Below are 22,306 nucleotides of genomic sequence, written 5' to 3'. Positions count from 1 at the left end.
CAGATCTCATTTGTGAAAGTTCAGTTAAATGTCACTTTGAAATAAAGCTTGAAAAAGGTAAGAAATGAGATTATTTTTTTCATATTTTTCAGAGAATAACTGACAACGTACGTAATTGGGGTATATCGTGATATATATCGTTATCATGATATAAAATTATCCATATCGTGATATAGGATTTTTTCCATATCGCCCAGCACTACCTAACAGTAAAGGTTTTTAGATAAAATTAATAATACAACTGGACTGTATGAATGAACACCTCTGGTTCTCACCTCATAGTAATGGGAGAGTCCAGCTCCTCCCAGTCGCCCTGCTGCAGGTGACACTCCACGCGCTTCTGTTCACTGCGAAGCTGCCGACGCAACGCCGACAGCTCACTGAACACGTCGCGGTGGTCCTCTGAAATGCACACAGAGTTTAGCGTGGTTACTAAGCTTAAACCACTCCATTGACCACTAGAGGATCAACAGAACAGTGGAGCTCAGCAGCAGAAACATCATGGTTGGTTGGTTTTCTCAAACGTTGGATGCCACAGTCCACACGCGTTGAAGTACCTGCAGCTCGGAGCTGGTTCCTACAAGCAGGGACGGGAGGAGACTGGAGACCTGAGGAAGAGCGCTCCTTCAAAACCAAGGAGAGGGAGGAATGAAAGCACATCATTACATTCATTTATTGGGACAGAATGTAGCAAAAACATCTTTTTAACCTTTGTCCTTACTCTTTCATCAGTCTCATAGTGCATGTCCTCAAAGCTTTCATTAGAAATCACATTCATCTTACAGCACTGGTCTCAAAAATGGCTAATAATAAATCTAAAGCAGAGATAGCATTAACCCTACGATGGACCTGAGAGCAGCAACAAGCCAGAAAATGATCATTTTCACTACTCTTCTTGTTCTCCTTGTACCAATATTCCTCCTTTCATATTAATACTTGCACAGCTTAGTGAAAGATCCTTGATACATAAGATTTTTGTAAAAAAAAATATATATATGTGCAATAAAGTAGCCTTTATAAACTAGCAGCTTCACAGTGAACCGTTGTGTTGCAGTATTCACTCAGACATTCTGCTCAGATGCTACTGAACTCTGCGTGTTTGTGACTCACAGACAGAGGAGCTGTCGAGTTTTGGCTGATCCCAGTCGGAGGTCTGGGGGGGTGCTGGTGTCGCCCATGTTTCCTCTGCAGAGTGGGGATTGGAGGCGAGGGCTCCCTGTGGACCTAAAGACACGCAACCAACACAGTTTAGTATTTACCCCTCACGATTTCAATTAGGCCCATGAAGGAGAAACCGTTAAGACTGAATACAGGTCATCGGAAAAAGAAAAAAATGAATAAATACAGCCATCGTCTCTGAAGTCAACACATGTAACAGGATGTAATGGGGGTTTTCATTCAAATGGAAACCTGCACCTGAGATCCACTGACTACACGTTTGAAATTCTCCTCAGAAAAATACTTGTCCGGCTCAAGCGGAGCAACTTCACTGCCTCTGGCTGATCCTGAACCCTGAGTTTGGAAACAGAGCGAAGGATGTCAAAAACGATTGAATGTCTTCTGTCTGACTTGTTAAACTGAGTCAACAGCACTACTGCTCTGCTGGACCTGGAGCTTTAACCACTCTGGATGGCTGTATAATAACAAGAATACAATAACAGCAAACTGAGCAACAAAAAGAAATAACCCTCTCTGAGATGAGACAATATGGAGTCTTTGAACAGACCTCGTCCACCCGCGCCTGTCTCTCTCTCTCATATCGTCTCCTCAGAGCCACGGTCTCCTCCTCCTCCGTCTCCTTCTTCTTCCTCTCTGCCTCACTCTTCCTCTGCTCAGCCAGCTGAATCAGCTCCTCGTTCTTTACCCTTTGCTGTGGGTCACAGAAGCTACAGGTCAGAAAGGTAACACGTGGGCGCAGCGAGGGTTTGATGAGAGTGACCCAACGAGTCCACTGAACTCTAACCAGGTCAGTTTTCCAGTCCAACATATCAAACTATCACAGGACCTGCACGTGCACGTCTTACTTCCTCACCTCCATTTCCTTGCGTTTCTTCCTCTCCTGCTCCTCCTCGTACTCCCTCTGGATGCGCGCTCTCTGTTCTGCCAGCCTCTTCTCCTCCCTCTCCTCCTCCAGTCGGAGTTGCTCCCTCTCCTCCACTTTTTTACGCATTTTCTCCTCAATCTGCAAACAAACGCAGGTTCCGCCAACAAGACAAATCCTTCAATATAAAGCCAAATTTAACTGCAGGGGTTGTATCCTTCATGGGCAGGAAACAAGAAAAAAACAAAACAAAATTGTAACACACGCTGACATTGTAACACCTGTCCAAGAATAACAGATGAAAAGTTGCCTCCTAGCTTTTACAAAAAGGTTTCATTTCAGGGTGTGCGGTGACCTTGTTAAATATGCAAACTAAGCTGGGAAAGAAGAATGATAACCAGGATACCTGCTGTTTGAGGTAAGCTTTGTATTTGTCCTGCTCCTGGAGCTGATGTTCGCTGGGTTGGCTGGCGAAAACCTTGCTTCTGGCAAACTGTGAGGTTTGGACGTGAGTGAAACCTGCAATAAAAACTACAAATTAGACGAAATAATTTGCTTCTAAATACATTTTCCTTCATGATCCTAAAAATGTTCAAGTTTAGACTTTCCCTCTGGGTTCAAATAAGTATTACATCTACGACAAGATGTATCCACGCTCTTTATTTATTAAACGTTTAACCATGAGAAATTAATTGATCAGACGGTTGATAGTCTGTCTCCTCAACAGGCGGAGTCCTGCAAAATAGTCTGCGGGAAAAATACAGCAAACACACAAAGCAGAAGGAGGAAGGTTACCAGGGATCCTGTCGGTGATGTTCTGGTTACTGTAGTGCGGGCCGATACCAGTACCCCCCTCCCCCTCCCCCGTGGGGTCAGGCTGCTCTGCTCGGCGGGACGTCCTGGCAGCTGAGGCTCTCCTCTGCCACGCCTCGGGGTTGCTGTAAGCCTCCTCGTTCTGTTTGTGCATCTGGTTCAGGTCAGCTGCGCCGCAGGAAACCCAGGTTTATGCTAACTTCCTGTAGACTATTTCCGAATGAAAATGAAAAAAATAAAACTAGATCCCACCAATGAGATTCCCAGTGCTGTCCCTCAGAGGGGCTCCTCCTCCACCTCTCCCCCAGGGCTGGTGGTTCTTCATGTCGGCTTCCAGCTGGGCTTCATAGCGCTCCCTCTCCTGCCTCTCCAGGCGCCTGCGCTCCTGTTGCTCCTGGATCTGCAGCACAGCACCTCAGTTACCTGAATACCACTAAATGTCAATTCAGAGGACGGATCAATATAAAACTCGCTGCTGGAAGGGGCAGAAGGAATCCAAAGTGAGCACCATTACACTGAAACTGAAGCCCGGAGACAAAAGATTTACCATCCCCATCCAAACCTCCTCATTTGAAGTTGCAGAATCACATATTAGAGTGGGCCTATTTGAATGATAATTTTCATATTTTGTCAGATCCAACAACTACAGTTCCTAAAGTTTGATTAAAAAGCACTCTCTCTGTGGTTCAGCAGTGAGGACTGAGCGTGAAAGGTTTTGTAGAAGCCTGCAGTTCTCTGTAAGCCAAAGAAATCTGTGCTACAACAAATGCCTCTTTCACACGGCCCCTAATTCAGAAGCCCGGCTCTACTCGGCTCAGCTCAATAAAGAATGCATCGCGTCTACACCGGCCAGTCTGGTTAGTGGCAGAGGAACGCCTCCTCGTGTTGCGGGGGGCGGGGCCGCGGCTCACTATCGAAACTTAGCGCAAGTTGTGTAAACAACGAAAGCGCTATGGACAACGTTGGCCCTGTGTTGTTGCTGTTTTTTTTAAACTTATGGGGATTCTCCTGAGACTTCAGGAAGAGAGGTGCAGTGGAAGAAATGCTCTGGATGCAGCGATTGTTGCGCGGAGTAGGACAGCTGTTATTCGCCGGAGATTCCAGGCTTTACAGGCCTTCAGCTGGGGGACAGACGGCAGAAACGTTGCAGGGCAAGCTAACACTGTTGTTTATATTCCTACCTTCGCTCTTTATGCTTGCATCTGGCCACACCCACGACCAATGGGTGAACAGGAGCTAAGCTTGCACCACCCACGAAGCAGGGCCGGCCCGACTCCGAAGCAGGTACCGAAAAAGCAGGCACTGAGTGCGAAAAAATGCAGATGTAAACGCTTGCAAAGCGAGCCGAGTAGAGTGGAGCCGGGACCTTTAGGGTCCGTGTGAAATGGGCAAAAGAAGCAGGAGATTTTTAGTAGAAAGGGGACAGGGACTGGGACTGAAGTCCAACTGGGATATCATGGAACAAGGTTTCTATTTGCCAACTCTAATGAAAAAGTGAATCCTACTTATTTTCTATGTTCTAGTCTTATCTAAATCCAGTTTACCTTGTTGTAAGAAAGGCTGCTCCCTCTCCTGGATGCTTCCTGCCAACATATCACAGACTGGGATGTAGTGAGCATGAAAGCTACCTTGTGATCCCTACCATTGTGGTTTGTCGTCAAAGAAAGGCCTGAAATAAGCTGCATTTGTGTGCATCCTCATTCGACTGATGTTGCTGTTTGGAAAGTGGTCCACATAAACCAAAAAACGCATGCATACAACAGGCCAAAGAAAGAAAAGCAAAGACAGAAAAATAAAACCCATCTTTGCTAGGGAAGCTCTAAAAGGGGAGCTGTGGCTGTTCGGGACGAGCTAGAGACAACAAATTTGTGAGAAAATACACAAATGTTCGCTTGAATTTACACTGTACAACACATATACACAAAGCTTTGACAGAATCTCACTGGGAGTTTGCATACATATGGCAAAAAAACAGCTCTAGCACTCCCGCTATAGATAAAGTCTGGTTGCTTTTACTCATCACTGGTGTCTAAACCGTGATGTTTCGGTACAAATACACGCACCGTCACACTTCTCGGAGCATACCTGTTGTTTCAGGGCGTCTCTGTAGCTCAGAATCCTGTCCCTGGTTGACCTGGGTCTCTCTGAGGGAAAAGCCCTGGTTTGTGGATCCACAGCAGCAGAGTCGTGGCTCGACCTGTTAGAGCTGTCACAGAAAAACACTGTTAGGCTTTAAAAAAAATATTTGAAGCTTTCTCTCTTAACAAAGAGACATAAACAGTTCATTAAAGCTAATTATGGAACAGATAAAAAAACATTTCTTCTTAGAAACGTACAGGAGCTGACGCTAAGTGTTTGACATTGTGTTGGAGTCGACGCTGCAGGTAAACATGAGTTATTAGGCTGAACGGAGTTCACTGACATGACTACAAAGACACCAGGCTGCAGGTTGGTTTTATTCACAACATTAACAGTGGAGACTCACAGAACATGAGGCTCAGGGAAGCTGGAACCACTGTGTTGGCTGTGAGGACTGTGGTTCCCCAGCTGACTGGGCGCAGCGACCCCTGATGGTACATTCCAGTAGGACTCAGGAAACCCAGCGCCGGGACCAGGGTAATGAGCGTCTGAAAAGCAGAGTTAGCAGAACTCAAAGAGACGCACTCAGGATGTTATTATGGTTCTGCGAACACGCGAGCGGCAACGCTTACAGCGGGCCATGTTCGGGTCAGGCAGGTTTCTGGTTCCGTAGAACTGATGAGGTTCTCCGTACGGGCTTCTGTAAGGTTCACTTAGTGAGGAGGGTGGGTGAGGAAGAAACATGGGGTTTCTGAAGGAACACAGATGGACAATATGTGACTAGTACACAAAAAAGTAATCATATTAACTATAAAACTAGGCTATTCAAACTTTTCTGAGTTAAAGTTACTTTATGACAGATACTTCTTATAGCTCAATAGATTTAAAAAACAAACAAACAATATAACAGATTTTCATCAGTAGCTTGAAATAAAATCTGCCTAATGTTAGTTTAACTTGTTAGTCAGAATCCAGCACTGATCAGCCGTCTTCAGTGTGTGTACTATCGACCGTGTGTAGAAATACTGGAACTACTTTGCAGGATCCCAGAAGAGGACCAGCATCCCCTCAGACTGGTCCCAGTGCAAGGTTTAAGTCCCACACCCGCCATGTAAATGAATGGGATCTTATCTTTATTGAAAGAATCACATAAAATACACACCTCGGGTAATTTCATTCAGGTGTTGACTCTTGTTGATTCATGTAATGTAGTCATTACCTTGCTACTGCATGTTCACTTAGTCATTTTTCTAATAAGTTTAGTTGTAATCGGTTCCTTCGTGTGTAAAGAAAAGGTCATGATTGTGTGCGGGGGAGTAGGTGGGCCTAAACGCCCCCACGTTAAGACTCTGGTTCCTGGAAGGAGGCCAGTGTTATCATGGTGCTAATTACTTTTTATAATATTTAATAACTTATTTCATTTTAACCTCAGTCTATTTACATTTTTCAAGTGTCTTGTTTTGACTAATCAGAAACCATGTTTTCATGTCACATATATATTTTCAGCACGTCCTCATTAATGAAATTCCTTCACTCCCTTCATGCTTCGGCCACCATTATTTTATCCTTTTACAACTTTTAAATGATCCTGTATGTGATTCTTGTCTGCTTGTTTGTTGCTTTTCTTTTACATTCAGTTTTTTTTTTTTGCTGTATGAAAAGTACTTTATGAAATATTGATTTGATTCAAACAAACACGCACAGTCAACAAGGCAGAGTGTATTCAGTCAATGCGATTTATGATTAATCTCATTCACCGTCCTGAGCAAAACTGCAGAAAGTGTCAGAACTAAATGCTAAAGCTAAACTGAAGCTACATTTAGACCTTTTAAGAATCATTTTGTCTCATGCTGTCGTGGACTTTTGGCCCAGTCTTCCAACACTGCTTTGGTTTTGATGGTTTTTCTTTAGTAACAGCTCTCTTCAGACCCAATCGAACCTTGATTCTTTGCTTTTCAGCTGTTTTGTTGAATTTTTGCAGCTGTGCTCATGGTCGACTCAATGACTGGAAGGAGCTTAAATCCTGTGGCTGCAAAACAAGCCCTCCACCACCGTGCTGACAGTGTCAATGAGAGGTCTGTGCAGATCTGCCGGGGCTGGTGTTCTCCAAGCATGGAGCTGTGCATTATGGGTAAACATCTACTTTGGTCTCGTCTGTCCAAAGGATTTTGTTCAAGACTTTCTGTGGTTTGTTTGGATTCAAACTTTACCAACTTCAGCTGTGAAGCCATGTTATTTTAGACAGACAATTTTTTTCTAAAGCAGGCCACCAAACTTAGTTTTAACACTGACTGCATTATGTCTGCCTGTCTTGTTAAAAGTGCTGTCAGAAAGTGAGAAACACACAGGTGTGTCGTTACCACGGTGACCGTAACGAGCCACTGGCAGCACCTCAAACGTTTCTTTTGGTCTTGGTTGTCTTCACACTTCTTACACGGTTTATACATCAACACATCGACATTTTGTCAAAACTAAGTAGCAAATTATTTTGGGGGCTTTAGAGAAAAAAAGTTGCAGGATGTTTCAGACAGCAGCTGCATCGTTACGCTTCAAACATGTCCTAGTTTGTGTTCAAAAGTACAGCAAACCTGCTGGAGTAAAGACTGTAGGCCAGATGAGTGCTGTGATAGAAAATAAAAATCATGATTCCAATCAAATAATGACCAACCTGTTTATTAAAACAAAAACAAAGATTATGAATTAACAAGCTGCCCTGTTTCTGCATTTACACCAGTCTAAAAGCGTTTTTCTTTTTTCTTATCTGCCAAGCTTCATGTTCGAGGAGTACCTGGGTAAGTCCATGGCGCTTGGGTTGGAGAGGGCGGTGGGCTGACGGTTCAGGGACAGACTGCCGAGAACAGAGCTGTACTCCAGCAGAGGGGACTGGAAGGCAACGCGTGGCTCCTCGGGCCGAGGCATTTCTCCTTCTCGAACAGTCTTTTCATGATCGGGAAAAGGTGTAGCTGATGATCCACTCCTGTCTGCTGGCTCCAAAATCAGAGTACCTTTTCTCCTGTTCAGTCCAAACTGGCGGATTCGGTCAGGCTGGATTGTTTGTGAACACAGAAAAAAAAAAATAATAATAATATAAACAATTTGTGAAAAAAGGAAAATGTTGTAAATATACAACCTCAATTCTGAAGAAATTGGGACGTTGTGTAAAATGTAAATAAAAACTGAATGCAATGATTTGCAAATCTCAATGCCATATACTTTATTCACAATGAAACACAGTAAACATATTCTGAAACTAAGAAAATGTGCCATTTTTAGAGAAAAATAAGGCTTTTTTTGGGACAAGGGCACCAAAAGTTGCAGAAGTAAGTGGAACAAATAATGAACAGCTGGAGGAGCAGTTTGCAACTAATCAGGTTAACTAGTTCAGTTCATTGGCAGCAGGTCAGCCAGAGGACTGGGTATTAAGAAAAATATATACATATATAAAGAGGCTGAATCTCTCAGAAGTAAAGCTGGGCAGAGGTTCACCCGTCTGTGAAAACTGTGTCTAAAGATAGTGGAACAATTTTAGAATAATGTTCCTCAACAGAAAATTGTGACGTCTTTGATGATCCCATCATCCACAGTTCATAATATCCTTAAAAGACTTGAAGAATGAGCTCAAAAGACAAGGCTGAAAGTCAATATTGTATGTTTGGGATCTTTGGGCCCTCAGGGGCCGCTGCATTAAAAACAGGTCTGATTCTGTTCTGAACATCTCTGTATAAACTCAGGAACACTTCCTGTAAACACAGTTCACTGTACCATCCACTGATGCTGCTTAAAGCTCTATCAGGCAAAGAAGAAGCCAGATGTGAACACCATCCAGAAACACCAGCATCTTCTCTGAGCCAAAGATCATTTAAAATGGACTGAAGCTAAGTGGAAAACTTCTGTGGTCAGATGAATCCGAATTGGAAAGACACCATGTCCTCCATACTAAAGAGGAGAGGGGCATCCAGCCTGCTATCAGCTCACAGTTCAAAAACCTGCCTCTCTGATGGTATGGGGGTGCATTAGTGCCTCTGGGGCAGCTTACACATCTGGACAGGCTCCATCAATGCAGAAAAGTGTTACATGTTTTAGAACAACATGTGCTCCCATCCAGACGTCTTTTTCAGGCCTTTCATATTTCACTAAGACGATGTTAAACTTCATACAGCATCCATTCCAGTAGCATGACTTCATACAAGAAGAGTCCAAGTCCTGAACTGAGCTGCCTGCAGTCTGGACCTCTAACACACAGAAAACATTTAACTGATCATGAAACAGAAAATCCAGCAAAGAAGAGCCAGGACTGTCGAACAGCTGGAATCCTCCATCAGACAGGAATGGGACAATAATCCCTCTAAAACCTCCTCAGCTCCTGGATGTTTACAGACTGATGTTAGAAGAACAGGAGATGTTTCTCAGAGGGAAACATGGACCTGGAACAGCTTTCAAGAGATGTGTTGCTGCCATCAAATTCAAAGGTGCCTTTTTTCTCTAAAAATGGTACAATTTCTTTGTTTTAATATCTTTTTACTGTGAATAAAACATGGGTTTAAGAGACTTGCAAATTATTGTATTTTGTTTATACTTATATTTTACACAACATCCCAATCTCTTCAGAGTCGTATTGTAATCCGAGTCAGATAACTGCTGACCTGCTTCTCAGGGTCGTTTGCTCCCGTCGCAGCCACTTTCAGCTCCAAGTCTCTTTCCCTGCAACAAGGACACAAATGTGTCGGTGCAGAGTTGATGACATTTCCTACTGCCTCTTTGGGCAAAAAGACACCTAAAAGAAACCCTGATCAGGTGCTCATCACAGGCTGGGGAGCAGTGAGGCTGTACCTCTTCTTGTTGCGGTGCTGCTCAGCGATCTGCTCCTGCAGCTCCTGTCTGTAACGCTCCTTCTTCCTCTGCAAGGCCTCGTCTGAATCAGCTGCCCCTGAAAGCAGTCAAATAATAGGTATAGATTGATTTTTTTTTATTTTTTTTTTAAATACAATTACACTGACTGGAAAGTTATTTTACAAAACATATGGTTTGATGATTAAAGGTTGAAGAAATCCATAGATTGTAATATTTAGAATATAGTTGTTGTTTTTTTACCTATTATCAGACCTGTGTTAAACTCAGCATCCTCATTTTTGCTCGGTCCTCTCGATCTCCAGCCTTCTCTCCCAACACCTACTAAATTTTCCTTCCTGCCCCTAAAGAAAAATAAAGAAATGAAAAATAAAAATCAGACTGAAACACTGAGAACAAAAAAAAGAAGCAAACAAGCCAGCCAGCCTGATTATTACACACATGAAGCTCCGTTGTTACCTGCCATGGTTTCTGGTTGACTGGCTCTTCTCTGTGGCCTCAGCTTCCTGCAGCCGGCGCCATCCGCCTTCAGTCAGCTCCAGCTCATCTGAACCTCGCTGCAGCCGCCCCGCCGGCGCGTCTCCATGCCTGACAGGAAGCAACACTGGCTCCTCGTCTTCCTTGGAGAGGCGCGGCGCTCCGTGCAAGCCTCTGTCCTCGGTCAGCACGGCGGCGTTCCTCTGCAGCACAGAGCTAGTCTGTTTGGGAAAAGCGCTGATCTGGTCCTCAGATGGAAGCTGCCGGAGAAAATACGATCATCGGTGTGGGCGAGAGGGTACAGAGAAGTGACCGAGTGACTCTTGGTCCGCATGTCTGCCGGTTCATGCTGGGTAGTCGAGTTCTTTCTCTTGTGTTTCCGTGTCATTGGAGCAAAATGTGGAGGAAGTATCAGAAAGTTTGTGCTTCTGACAGATAGACTTACTTAAAGGGATATTTCAGATTATAGATTATAGATGTTGTATATCAGATGCCCTGGTTTCTAAAGATCAGCATCGGTCAACCTCTACTTTTGATGTTTTGAAGAGAAATTATTAGTTAAATTACTAAAATTATGAAGCGTGAAAAACTAAGATGTTACTTGTAGGTAGCTCTTTGAACAGCCTAAGTTTGGAGCTTTATCCTGACCAGACTGACGAGCTAAAGGCTACTGTTGTGGAAGCAAATCAATTTCCAGGCACTGTTAGATGAAATCACTCAAACAGGTTGATTTATGTATGCTGCACGACATACAGAGAGTCTTGGGAGTCCCAGCTCCAAACGGGAAGCTCTGAATCAAAGCTCTACCTGCAGAGTCCACACAGGAGCTTATATCGAAGATATCAGAATGTTGGTAGGCGAGGAGGAGACAGGAAGCAAGGTCAGTCTGGTTTTGGTGAAAAGTAACAGGGTCATTTGGTGAAAACCTCATAAGCCGTGGAATTCAGACAGAACATAGTCCGCTGTTATCTTATAAAAAACCTCGCCACCACACTAGTCTTAGCGAGGCCAGGACCAAAGTGGATTTCTGCCGTTTTAAAACTCCTCCGATCACAAATATGTCATATTTCCTTGCTCTGATGAAGAAACGATCCGTGTCAAACCGTTTAACCACTTGCACATAAAAAGCTGAAAAGCTGAAAAGCTGATCAGCGAGCTGCAGTCCTTTTCCTTTTAAAACTCTGCTGTCCCTCAGCTGCGAGACACCGAATCCATCTGGATGATGTTTACTGAAAAGTAAGGTCCTCGACACAACAACAACAACAACAACAACAACAGACAGTGGGTTACAGCTGAGTGTTGTGGGTCTTTAGAAAGATTTTAAAAGCAGAATTTGAATGAAAGGATGCATGTCGCCCGCTAAGAGTGTTAGACTAAAATCGTCTCAGACTGAAAAATTACTGAGTTGTTGTCATTTTTGTCAAGCTTAAAATAAAGTAACAAAATTTAAAAATCATCTCAATTATCATAACCTCTCATTACGCCCCCAATAATTTATACACTGGCACCTTCACTGCTAGTTGAAATATAATCTCCAGAGTCTCTTCCTAACAAACGTGGGGGTGGATTAGAACCTGAGCAGGTGGCTCAGGTGCTGCCGGCAAACAGGTGAGGTGTGTGTGAAACGCCACCTGAGCCATGTAACGCCTGTAGTCCATACGGAGCTCGTGCTGCAGCCTCTGCTTCTTCTTCTCATACTCCACACCGAGAGGGAGACCCACACTGCTGCTCTCATCTGGCAAAACACACACACACACACACCAACATTAATTAGAGACAGAAAGGTTCAGGATGAAAACAAAACAAGTGATGCAGTTAAGAAACTCCAAAAGACAGACAAGACAAATAGTCATTAAAGATTAAAGGCTAGATTAGAGGAGTTTTAGACCAACACCATCTCATGTTGAGTTGTAGCCGTTTTGGTCAAACCTTAAAAATATTGTTGTGCGCAACCTAATGAAATATCGCCAGATGTCAAATTTTAGCTCCATATCTGTAAAGTTGACTGAACTATAGTCATTTTTGTGATTTCTAAGGTGACCTGGTTGTAGTGGCCATCTTGGATTAGTTTGACTCCAAAAGTTATTCGGCTACAAAAGTAAACCCATGATTATTTCCTAAAAGTTGAAATAAAAAATTTTTTCCAGTAGCTGATGAGATATTTTGCCAACTCACAGGCAAAGATGACTCCATTAATTTAGACCCCGTTTACAGGAGAACTCCTGGAAACGTTAGAGATCTCCCCGATGTTGACTGTGAAAACGTTCCACGTGCACACAGCAACGATGTGATCGCAATCGCCGTTCAGACAAGATTGCAAAAACCGCTGAACCTGCTGGAGCTGCTCGGCCAGGTCACTGGCTAGCGCTGTGATTTTTCTATTTCAATCCCACTGCAATCTCAAGCATGAAAAGTTACATCCAAAGTGATGAATGTATGTATATTTGTTTGGCCCGACCGTTGACCCAAAAGACGGTGCATCACAGATATGTTCTGTCAGCAGCTCTGATAAACAGAAACACTGTTACTGTTCATTGACTTGCACAAGAGCAGAAAAACTATTGACTGCAGCCGTCCGTAGCGCCCGTGTGCAACTTCGCATTGATGCTGGGCGTTTCCAAAAACTTCCACTTTTGTGTCCTGGATTCAAAAAGTTTCCGTGTCAGAGAATCCAATCCTTGTTGTTGTGACATGAGCGAATAAAACGTGACAGAGATGTTACAGTTTCCATAAAACAACAATGTCATGTAAACAGGACCTCAGTTAATGATAAGATCTAAACGAAAGGTCTGTTGAAACACATTATTTTAGAGGGGATCCGTCTCACCTATGACCAAAACTAGTTTTACGTCAATATGTGTTAAACTGACTGAGTTGTAGCCACAATGTGGTTTTTTTTAAGGTCGGTTAGTTGTGGCGGACATCTTGAATCGAGTTGTAGACGTACAATCAATCATTATTTTCTGCATGTTTCATTAAAGTTTTTAAGAGGTTCATAAAATATTTTGGTTGCGAACAGACACACACACACAGGTAAAAACATCATCGCCTGCTTCCGCCTCTCGACGGTGGGGGATAAACTACAAGTTTGCTCTGTATTTGTTCCTCAAAGCAGGAACTGCAGCCGTGATCGATACCTTTTCCTTGGGCTGTACACCTGGGAGGGATGTTCTCCTTCACTGTAGACCCGTAGATCCGACGAGGTTTTACCTGTAGATCAAAACCAGCGGGGAGATCGTAAATTCAAATCAATCAGTCCATGTTAAATGTTATCAGCATGATAACCATATGTACCATTAACAGATATACAGTCTAATATAAACACAGTATATTGTGAAAATACAGTAGGATGCAGTCTTAGTTTGAGTCTGGTCAAATTATGTTCATAAAATAAGTCATATTTTACAGACAAGTTGAAGTAGTAGTAGTAGTAGTAGTAGTAGATGTGTGGAAAGAAGGAGCTTAAATGAAGTGTTTGGACATTATGTAGGACGGTGTTTCTCCACCTTTTTTCAGTGACGTACCCTCTGGGAAATGTATTTTCAGCCAACATCTTTTTTACATCTTTTTTTTTTTTAAAAAAAGATGTAAAACAAGCTGTGCCATCAGTGGATGATTTATTAAACTTTGCAGCTAATAAACAACAAATAATCATCAACTTACAGAACTCTCCTTTAGGAAAATAAAGATGTCTTCTCAAACTAAAAACCATAAAAAATTATTTTAAAGGCATATAAACATTTCTTTGCAAAAGATAAAACAAAACCTAATGAAGAAAATGATTAAAAATAGATCTTATATTCAAATATATAGTTCTTTTGCACTTGTCCATCCGTGCTTTCAGCAGGTTTGCTGCTTCGCTTTTACCAGTAACAAACTATTTGTTTTATAGTTTTAACCAACTAAATAAGGGAGGCGTGTTGAAATGCATGTAAATGACTGCAGCAGTACCTTAATCTCCATGTACGGAGGCTCTTGCTCTAAACTGGCTTTATCTTCAGCCACTCGCGCCTTCCGCTCTCTGATGAAGTTCTCCAGCTCCTCGTCCATCTTCCTCTGCCGAAGTTACACAACCCGGCTGGGGTGACAGTGCGACACTTTTGTTTACATTAACATCAGAATAAAACAAACACGTTGTAGCGTTGATAAAGGCAGCTGCTGGGGATCCGGGTTACTGTGTCTTTAAGAGCCGGTTGTCAGGCAACAGGAGCGTCACGTTCATCCCCCTCTATCTGTAACGGCTATCTTTAGCGGCTTTACCGAAGCAGCTAGCTCTGTGAAAATGCATTTTAAGTTCCACGCGAAATCCCAGCTCGACATAAGCAATAAGCTTGTTTAGGTTTATTTAGCATAAGCCCTAACTTACCTCGGCTAATGCGTTAGCTTTGCATAAATACAAGCAAACACAAGTAAAGCCAATATGAAAAACACAAGAGCAGAAGAGCTTATCATAGCTGACGATGAGCTCGACTTCGTCTCTTTTAGCGTTATCGTTTTTTGTTTTTTCATTCAGGAAAAAAAATACACAACACCTACCACTGGGCGGTATAAGTTCCAAACATTTAGCATAGGTTGCCTTCCTATAGCTCATCAATTTTGACAACAGTTACGTATTTCCGGTTTCTCCTTCGTCGTTTTAATGGCGGCTGTGAAACCAACTGAGAGGTGCACCACCGCCCCCTACTGAGCTACAGTGTGGACAGGAGATTAAAGCTGAACCGAAACGTGTTTTGAAGCCAACATCAGTGAAAATATAGGCATAAAATCTGTTTGTTTGTTTGTTTGTGTTTTGGGGGGGTTGATAAATTTTAAATTAAAAATACTATACTTTTTTGTTTTTTGGGGGGCAAAAAACAACAAACCTTCTTTACTCTTCTTGTTATGTATTTTCCATTGTGTAGCGAAACTCTAAAAGTTTTAAAGCTTCTTTAAGGTGTTTCCTTTCATAGTTATATGCCTCATATTCCATAATTACGTGTTGAACTCTTTTCAGTTTTTACAGTCATTGTATTTTGTTTTAGTGATGTTTTCCAGCTAGCTGAAGTGTTTTATTTAGGCCTATATTCTACTGTGAGTGAAGATGGGACTTCTCACTTCTGTTTCCCCAGTCTTTCTTTACAAAACCTATCTTCTTGAATTCTATGAAAACATCTATCTGTGTCATCTGTGTTCCGAATTCCTGCCAAATTTTGCAGATGTGATTGTTCGTGAAAAATTTGGCTTTTTCTTTATTAAATGAGATTAAATGAGTTCAGCTGTTTCTGATTGTTATGACTGTCAGCAAAAGAAGTTGGGACGTTGTGATTTGAAAATCTTAGGAATCCATATTTTATTTACAATGGAATATATTAAACATATCAAATGTTTAAACTAAGAAACTGTACAATTTTTTTAAAGATATAAAATGTATTTTGACTTTGATGACAGAAACCCATCTAAAAATAAGACAGGGCCACCAAAGTGGTAATTTTGGGTTGGCATGGCAGGGCAGTGATTAATGCTTCCTCCTACAAGTCAAAAACATTTTAAATTTAAATTGTCTCTAGGTGTGAGTGAGAGCATGAATAGTTGTATGTCTCCATGTGTCCCTGTGATGGACTTGTGACCTGTCCAGAGTGTCCCCCGCCTCTCGCACAGTGACTGCTGGAGATGGACACCAGCTAAGAAAGGAAAAGCAGTTGATGACGATGGATGGATGGATGGATGGATGGATGGATGGATGGATGGTGCCACTGCACTGTGGTCTTAGTGCATCTGGCTGACACAAGCAGAAGTCCAACCTTCACCTCCTTTTTTCCCCGACACCCAGGTGATCCGTGACTGTACAGAGCTGAGATGTCAAACACCATCCTCGCCTCTTCTCAGAAGTACTCCTCATATAAATCCCACTGCACCATGAAAACCCTGGTTGGCTTAGCTTGACATGGTGCAGCGACATTTGTCTCTGATCTGTATAGTGGTTCAGTTAGGGCAGTGGTTCCCAAAGATTTTCTTCTGGGCCCCCTCTATGGATTACAATACCCCCCCACACACACACACACACACACACACACTCACACACACACAAACCTATGAAGGNAAAAAATAAAAAAAAATCTCTACTGAAGTTTCTTTCACACTTCAGGTCAGGTTGCAACAAAACAAACTACAAACCATCTTTACAGTGAAACACTTTTGTGTAACTGTTTTTTTTTAGTTCTATACTGTAGAAGAGTATTCTTTGCTGTCAGTGTTATTTCAAACATATTTCTTTTTTTTATTCATAACAATATTTAACTTTGCTATCATCAATACACTTTTAAAAAAGCCTCTGTGCAAAATGGGGTTAAAAACCTGTCCAATATGCTTAGTCTGGCACTGTTTTTTTTTTTTCATTCATCCATCTCGTGCCCCCCCTGCAATGGTGCCCCACAGTTTGGGAACCACTGAGTTAGGGATAAGGAGACCCTCAAACAATCAGGCATCTCTGAGAAGTTGACTGAAGACATGGCAGTGAGGGTAAATAAGGACTTCCTAATTGCTGCAAATCTAATTCAATTCAAAAATCGATGGTTATAATTCATTCTAAAACTGAAATATTTAAGGCATTCAGTGTGAGATTTGACAAATGTTTTATGTTACTGTGCAGGTTTAATTCAACTGATCAATTTTGTGAACCATTTTCAGAGTTACGGACAAGCTTCTGAGAAGCTGAAGTTCCTCTTCCGCGCACATAAATGAACAATCAGATGTCAAGATGTCAAACCCCTCCAGAGGCGAAGGTAGTTCTGCTGGAGCATCGTGTGACGTACCGGGTTGTCAAAACAGACTGCTGATAAGACTGAACACTGACCTCTGGCACCAGCACAAAGGCAGCTTAAACAAGGAGCTTGTCAGGTCTCATGTTCACATGAGTTGTGCATAATGTGTCCTTTAAAAGAGCAGTGCCTCTCTGGTCGTTCATTCATTCATTCATTCATTCATTCATTCATTCATTACAGTGCTGGAAACACAGGAGAACTGGCTGTGAGTCACTAACACTGGTCAAGAAACAAGAAGCTTAATTGAAGAAAAGTGAAAGTAGTTCTAGTTTTATTTTAGTTTTGTTAAAACTTTGTTTGGTGGTTTTAAGTTTTGTTAGAACTTTGTTTGGTGATTTTAATAGTTTACTGAAGACAAAGACTGATCTGATGCTGATCCTTTTAAGTTCTCACCAGAGGAGGGTAAAGTGTTGACTGACACGTGAAACCTCCCAAGTTAAACCTCCACATTATAATACAATCTCAATTATTTTTCTGAACAGTTGTGAGTCAAACCTGCTGATCTTCTGATCACAGCAAATGTGAACCCAAGATAAGATGGGGGTTGTGCACTGCCAAGACAAGCAGAGTTTCTGATGATATGTGGGTGTTTGCCTGAATAAAAACAAGTTCTTATATTTTAGTTATTTTCAGTGCAGGAAAATGCCAAACTGTTGTATATTTGGCGCCTTCCTGAGCTGTGAGACCGGATTGGTGAGCTGCTCCTCCCGGGGCTGCCGCCTGAATGTCCGCAGCTTATTGGAGCAAAGATCCGCTGAAAATCCGGGCGGCCCCGCCTCCTCTGCGCTGCTCGGACGCTCGTCTCTGATTGGTCCGGCGCCTCCAGGTCCGCGCTCTCACTCATATAAGGAAGCGCTCAGCAACTCCTCGGCACATTTTCCTTCAGTCTCACTGTAGAGAAGAATACCTGCAAACATGAGCGGAAGAGGCAAAACCGGCGGCAAAGCCAGAGCCAAGGCGAAGACTCGCTCCTCCCGTGCCGGACTCCAGTTCCCGGTCGGCCGTGTCCACAGGCTCCTCAGGAAGGGAAACTACGCCGAACGCGTCGGCGCCGGCGCTCCCGTCTATATGGCCGCCGTGCTGGAGTATCTGACGGCTGAGATACTGGAGTTGGCCGGCAACGCTGCCCGCGACAACAAGAAAACCAGGATCATCCCCCGCCACTTGCAGCTGGCTGTCCGCAACGACGAGGAGCTGAACAAACTGCTGGGCGGAGTGACCATCGCCCAGGGTGGAGTGCTGCCCAACATTCAGGCGGTGCTGCTGCCCAAGAAGACCGAGAAGCCCGCCAAGGCCAAGTAGAGACCCGGCTCGAACCACCACCACAACAACAAAGGCTCTTTTAAGAGCCACCCACTTCATCTAAGAGTTCAGATCTCCTTGAGATTAATGAGAAGATTAAATTTTAACTTTAGTTTTACTGCATAGTTGAGGCGTTCTATGTACTATAATTAGCCTTTTTTGATTCATTAAAACATGGGTGTGTACTAATAGTGGGACTGTTATCAACTTTATAACTAGCATTAAAATGCCAGCCACATATACATCAAAGTGCCATGGCTAAATGTGCAATAATGACTTGATTCCAAACACATAAAACAATACAGTTAATGCACAAATAGTACTGTTCTAATTGCTCTGCAGGTAGATCCCTTGGAAGTATCACTAGTACTACATTACTTCTTACATAGATAAGGTGCTCTGGATTATAAAATGCATCTAAGAGACTTTCCTAAAAATATGAAGATACAATATAAATTATACTCAAATTATATTGTGTGATGTGTGGCACACCAAAATTAGGTGACTGTTATTAGATTTTTTATTATTATTGTTGTGTGATCACTTATTTCGATGTTGGGACTGATTGGAAAAGTCTTGTCATTAGATGACACAGATATGTTGCTATTACTGTGAGCCAATAAACAGATGTACTTTGGGTGAAGACTGACAAACAGCTGCCTGTCTCATCTCCTTGTTTATTCACCCGTTTTCAGGTACACTATTTATTTTATTACAGTACCACTCTTAGGACCCATAATATATAATAGATCATCAAATTGTTGAATCAGTTTGTCAACTAGGTTGCCTATAGGCCATCACTAGATAGATATTATACTGTATATGTATATATAAAAATATAATGTGCATTAATAACAATGACAGTGAAAACACGTGTATATATAAAATAGTAATGTTCTCATTAAATGGATCCTATAATTACACTAGATAAGCATTCTACATACAATGGTGCAAAAACGTTTCAAGATAGCCAACAGCCTGTCCAGACTGCTGTGAAGCAAACTCACACTGAACACTGGACAGTTTATCTCCCCTCTGAACAATAAGAATACACAAAATACACAAAAAAAATATATATATACCGAGGCCACAACCTACAGAGAAGTCTGTTATATGAAACACTTCACGCCACTGAGCCCTGTACTTTCCCTCAATAGTTACACCGGCATGAATCAATCTAAATCAAACCTCATATTAAAAAAAAAGAATCAACTCGTCATCTTACAGTATTAAGCTTATTAGACCTTTGTCTACTAAAGATTATTTCTTGGTCCGCTACAGCTATCCTAACAGCTTCGGTTCAGGACCAACGGCTGTTTCACAAATATGACGTCACGCTTAAAATAAAGAAGCCCACTCATACCACAGTGCCATCTGCTGGACACTTTGAAACCTGCTTCAGGCAAATGAAGGGATGAATGGTGACTTCACCTGGTTACACATATGTAGAAATATGTCAGTTTTGCAAAACTTGTCATACATTAGAATAGTATTATTCATTTATTATTAATATTAGTTTTTAACCCCACCAAAAATATTTGTATACACTGAATATTGTTCAGATTAAATGGCTGCCTGCCATTTACAGGCTAAATCAAGCGTGAAAATTAGTTTAAATTTAGTTTTCAGCAATCTATGATTGAGTAAACACAGATTACGGCCTTACGGCTCTGTGAACGATTCATGTGAATGACCACTCAACACGTTAAGATTTATTTCTTTAAAGACAGTGCAGTTTAATCATTTCAGTAGCGATAAGGCTCAGCTCTCCAGGTCTTTGTGGGTGGCTCTTAAAAGAGCCTTTTGTTTGAGGTTGCAGTAAGCAGATTTACTTGGAGCTGGTGTACTTGGTGACGGCCTTGGTGCCCTCGGACACGGCGTGTTTGGCCAGCTCCCCGGGCAGCAGGAGGCGCACGGCGGTCTGGATCTCCCTGGAGGTGATGGTGGAGCGCTTGTTGTAGTGAGCCAGGCGGGACGCCTCGGAGGCGATGCGCTCAAAAATGTCGTTCACGAATGAGTTCATGATGCTCATGGCCTTGGAAGAGATGCCGGTGTCGGGGTGGACCTGCTTCAACACCTTGTACACGTAGATAGCGTAGCTCTCCCTCCTTGGCTTCCTCTTCTTCTTGCCTCCTTTGCCGGCGGCCTTGGTGACGGCCTTCTTGGAACCCTTCTTGGGCGCAGACTTAGCTGGTTCAGGCATGTTTCCTCTCGATTTTCAGGGACGAATGATCCATCCGGTTTTAGAGACTGTCTTTATACAGCCTTCATGTACATATCACTGCGCTGTAACCCGTCTGTGATTGGCTGAGCACAATCACGTGAAAACCAATGACGGTGAAGAGTTTTGGGCGCCATCTCTTTATCAAATGTCGCGCTAAAAAAAACTGCGGGAATCTGCTCTAAAGAAAGAAGCTACAGTCCCTCAGTTTACAGATGGGATTGTTTTAAGAGATTAGTGCAATACACCAAAAAAGGGAAACTGGAGCTCAGGGGACTTTATATGAACTATCTTTACTGAAAGTTACACAAATCAACATGCGGGACATGTCAAACGTCACAAGAAAAACATTTGAAAAATAAAAATGCAACATGACTGATAAACAGAAACACTTCCAGACAAAATAATCAGCTCCTTCACTGTGTGCAACACATCCTCCAACAGCATTCAGTTTCCACATCAGTCTGCTTTTTACATAATTTACAACCATATTGTCAGAAACTTTCACTAAAATTAGACCTGAAGTGGAACTGGAGCAGACAGCAGTGAAACTCCTGATAAATGTAAACAGACATTTTACAACTCACTTTAGTGTTTATTCCTTGTGAAGTGTTTAATATTTCAATATTTAGAGGCTGACATGTAGTCAGCCTCTATTTATTGTTATTGTACACGAAAGCACAAGGAAACTCTGGAAGACAGCAGAATGTTTATAATGGATTCACACCAAGCTTTATGTAAGCTTTAATGACTTCATGTGCAATTCACATTAGAACTAATTTGCATCAGTATGGAACAATCATTAGAAAACAAAATGGTTGCCATAGTGTTCATTACATGTCGTTCGTACTTTAAACTTAATTATTGTCTTTGATGATAACATCCTAATTTGTATGATGAGGTAATCAGCTCTTTATTTCGACTCATTGAGTGGCCCTGAAAAGGGCCTTTTTGTTTCTTTAGACTGGCTTGGCTTAACCTCCGAACCCGTACAGGGTGCGGCCCTGCCTCTTCAGGGCGTACACCACGTCCATGGCGGTCACAGTCTTCCTCTTGGCGTGCTCGGTGTAAGTGACGGCGTCACGGATCACGTTCTCCAAGAAGACCTTCAGCACACCACGGGTCTCCTCGTAGATCAGGCCTGAGATACGCTTTACTCCGCCGCGGCGAGCCAGACGGCGAATAGCGGGCTTAGTGATTCCCTGGATGTTATCACGGAGAACCTTACGGTGCCGCTTGGCGCCTCCTTTCCCGAGTCCCTTTCCTCCTTTGCCTCTTCCAGACATGTTGTCAGTTGATCGGAGTGAACAATGTTGCCCCACAGTCGGACTCACATGAATTTATGTCAGAACAGAGGACGTGTTAGAAGACAGGGGCGGGGCCAGCCGGCGCACATCCCCTTTGTTCTGTTTGCGCTTCAACTCCTTAAACAATTACGTCATTCAAAAACTCGTAAAATCAGCGAAGTAAAAGTAGGACAAACATGTAAATCTGAGCACGATTCGTCTGTTAGCAAAATATCTCATTAAGCACAGGGCAACTTTTAAACTTACTAGTCTCATTTATGATGATTACATATTTTAAAATAAATATTAATTATAGTTTCTGTTTGTAATGTCTGAGATGCTTCACATGATTTTTGTAAAAAACAGAAAAGCCCAGTTATGATGAACTTAATTTGTAATACAGCCCTCCAGTGAGGAACATGTTCATGTTTAATAAGAA

General features: G+C 42.5%; 4 protein-coding genes across 7 annotated transcripts in view; 1 reads left to right on the top strand and 3 right to left on the bottom strand.

Moving 5' to 3' along the window:
• Positions 1-14,903, bottom strand: part of LOC108240049 (centrosome and spindle pole associated protein 1-like) — a 21,334-nt gene extending 6,431 nt beyond the window's left edge. Inside the window, exons 1-21 of one of the 4 annotated variants that reach the window (XM_017423165.3) lie at positions 14,795-14,903; positions 14,210-14,336; positions 13,396-13,468; positions 11,890-11,993; positions 10,241-10,518; positions 10,025-10,125; positions 9,764-9,860; positions 9,577-9,634; positions 7,722-7,978; positions 5,566-5,684; positions 5,340-5,481; positions 4,940-5,060; positions 4,399-4,437; positions 3,107-3,254; positions 2,837-3,022; positions 2,448-2,560; positions 2,033-2,182; positions 1,727-1,870; positions 1,111-1,224; positions 558-624; positions 276-402 (exon numbers count right to left, since the gene is read on the bottom strand). In XM_017423165.3, the coding sequence (XP_017278654.1) occupies positions 276-402; positions 558-624; positions 1,111-1,224; positions 1,727-1,870; positions 2,033-2,182; positions 2,448-2,560; positions 2,837-3,022; positions 3,107-3,254; positions 4,399-4,437; positions 4,940-5,060; positions 5,340-5,481; positions 5,566-5,684; positions 7,722-7,978; positions 9,577-9,634; positions 9,764-9,860; positions 10,025-10,125; positions 10,241-10,518; positions 11,890-11,993; positions 13,396-13,468; positions 14,210-14,308 (2,537 nt within the window). In that variant the 5' untranslated portion in view covers positions 14,309-14,336; positions 14,795-14,903. Of the gene's footprint in view, positions 1-275; positions 403-557; positions 625-1,110; positions 1,225-1,726; positions 1,871-2,032; positions 2,183-2,447; positions 2,561-2,836; positions 3,023-3,106; positions 3,255-4,398; positions 4,438-4,939; positions 5,061-5,339; positions 5,482-5,565; positions 5,685-7,721; positions 7,979-9,576; positions 9,635-9,763; positions 9,861-10,024; positions 10,126-10,240; positions 10,519-11,889; positions 11,994-13,395; positions 13,469-13,921; positions 13,960-14,209; positions 14,337-14,794 lie in introns of those variants that run through there. The other 3 variants (XM_017423163.3, XM_037977490.1, XM_017423164.3) reach the window with 3 other exon arrangements.
• Positions 14,904-17,815: 2,912 nt separating this feature from the next.
• On the top strand, positions 17,816-18,975 carry LOC108240021 (histone H2A-like). Its single transcript, XM_017423105.3, has one exon. It carries the CDS (start codon positions 17,974-17,976, stop codon positions 18,358-18,360), a length of 387 nt encoding a protein of 128 aa, XP_017278594.1. The 5' UTR covers positions 17,816-17,973; the 3' UTR covers positions 18,361-18,975.
• A 1,102-nt stretch (positions 18,976-20,077) lies between these two features.
• On the bottom strand, positions 20,078-20,576 carry LOC108240030 (histone H2B-like). Its single transcript, XM_017423123.3, has one exon. The coding sequence runs from the start codon at positions 20,561-20,563 to the stop codon at positions 20,189-20,191; it is 375 nt and encodes a 124-aa protein (XP_017278612.1). The 5' UTR covers positions 20,564-20,576; the 3' UTR covers positions 20,078-20,188.
• A 535-nt stretch (positions 20,577-21,111) lies between these two features.
• Positions 21,112-21,879, bottom strand: LOC108240031 (histone H4). Its single transcript, XM_017423124.3, has one exon. It carries the CDS (start codon positions 21,865-21,867, stop codon positions 21,556-21,558), a length of 312 nt encoding a protein of 103 aa, XP_017278613.1. The 5' UTR covers positions 21,868-21,879; the 3' UTR covers positions 21,112-21,555.
• Between the last annotated feature and the right edge of the window lie 427 nt (positions 21,880-22,306).

The sequence above is a fragment of the Kryptolebias marmoratus genome, linkage group LG9 (genome assembly GCF_001649575.2).
Source record: "Kryptolebias marmoratus isolate JLee-2015 linkage group LG9, ASM164957v2, whole genome shotgun sequence".
Classification (NCBI taxonomy): Eukaryota; Metazoa; Chordata; class Actinopteri; order Cyprinodontiformes; family Rivulidae; genus Kryptolebias; species Kryptolebias marmoratus.
Note: the sequence above shows the minus strand (reverse complement) of the source record. Positions and strands in the feature narration are given on the sequence as shown.

Coding starts and splice junctions, on each gene's coding strand:
- LOC108240021 (XM_017423105.3), top strand. CDS start 17,974: ATGAGCGGAAGAGGCAAAACCGGCGGCAAAGCCAGAGCCAAGGCGAAG.
- LOC108240030 (XM_017423123.3), bottom strand. CDS start 20,563: ATGCCTGAACCAGCTAAGTCTGCGCCCAAGAAGGGTTCCAAGAAGGCC.
- LOC108240031 (XM_017423124.3), bottom strand. CDS start 21,867: ATGTCTGGAAGAGGCAAAGGAGGAAAGGGACTCGGGAAAGGAGGCGCC.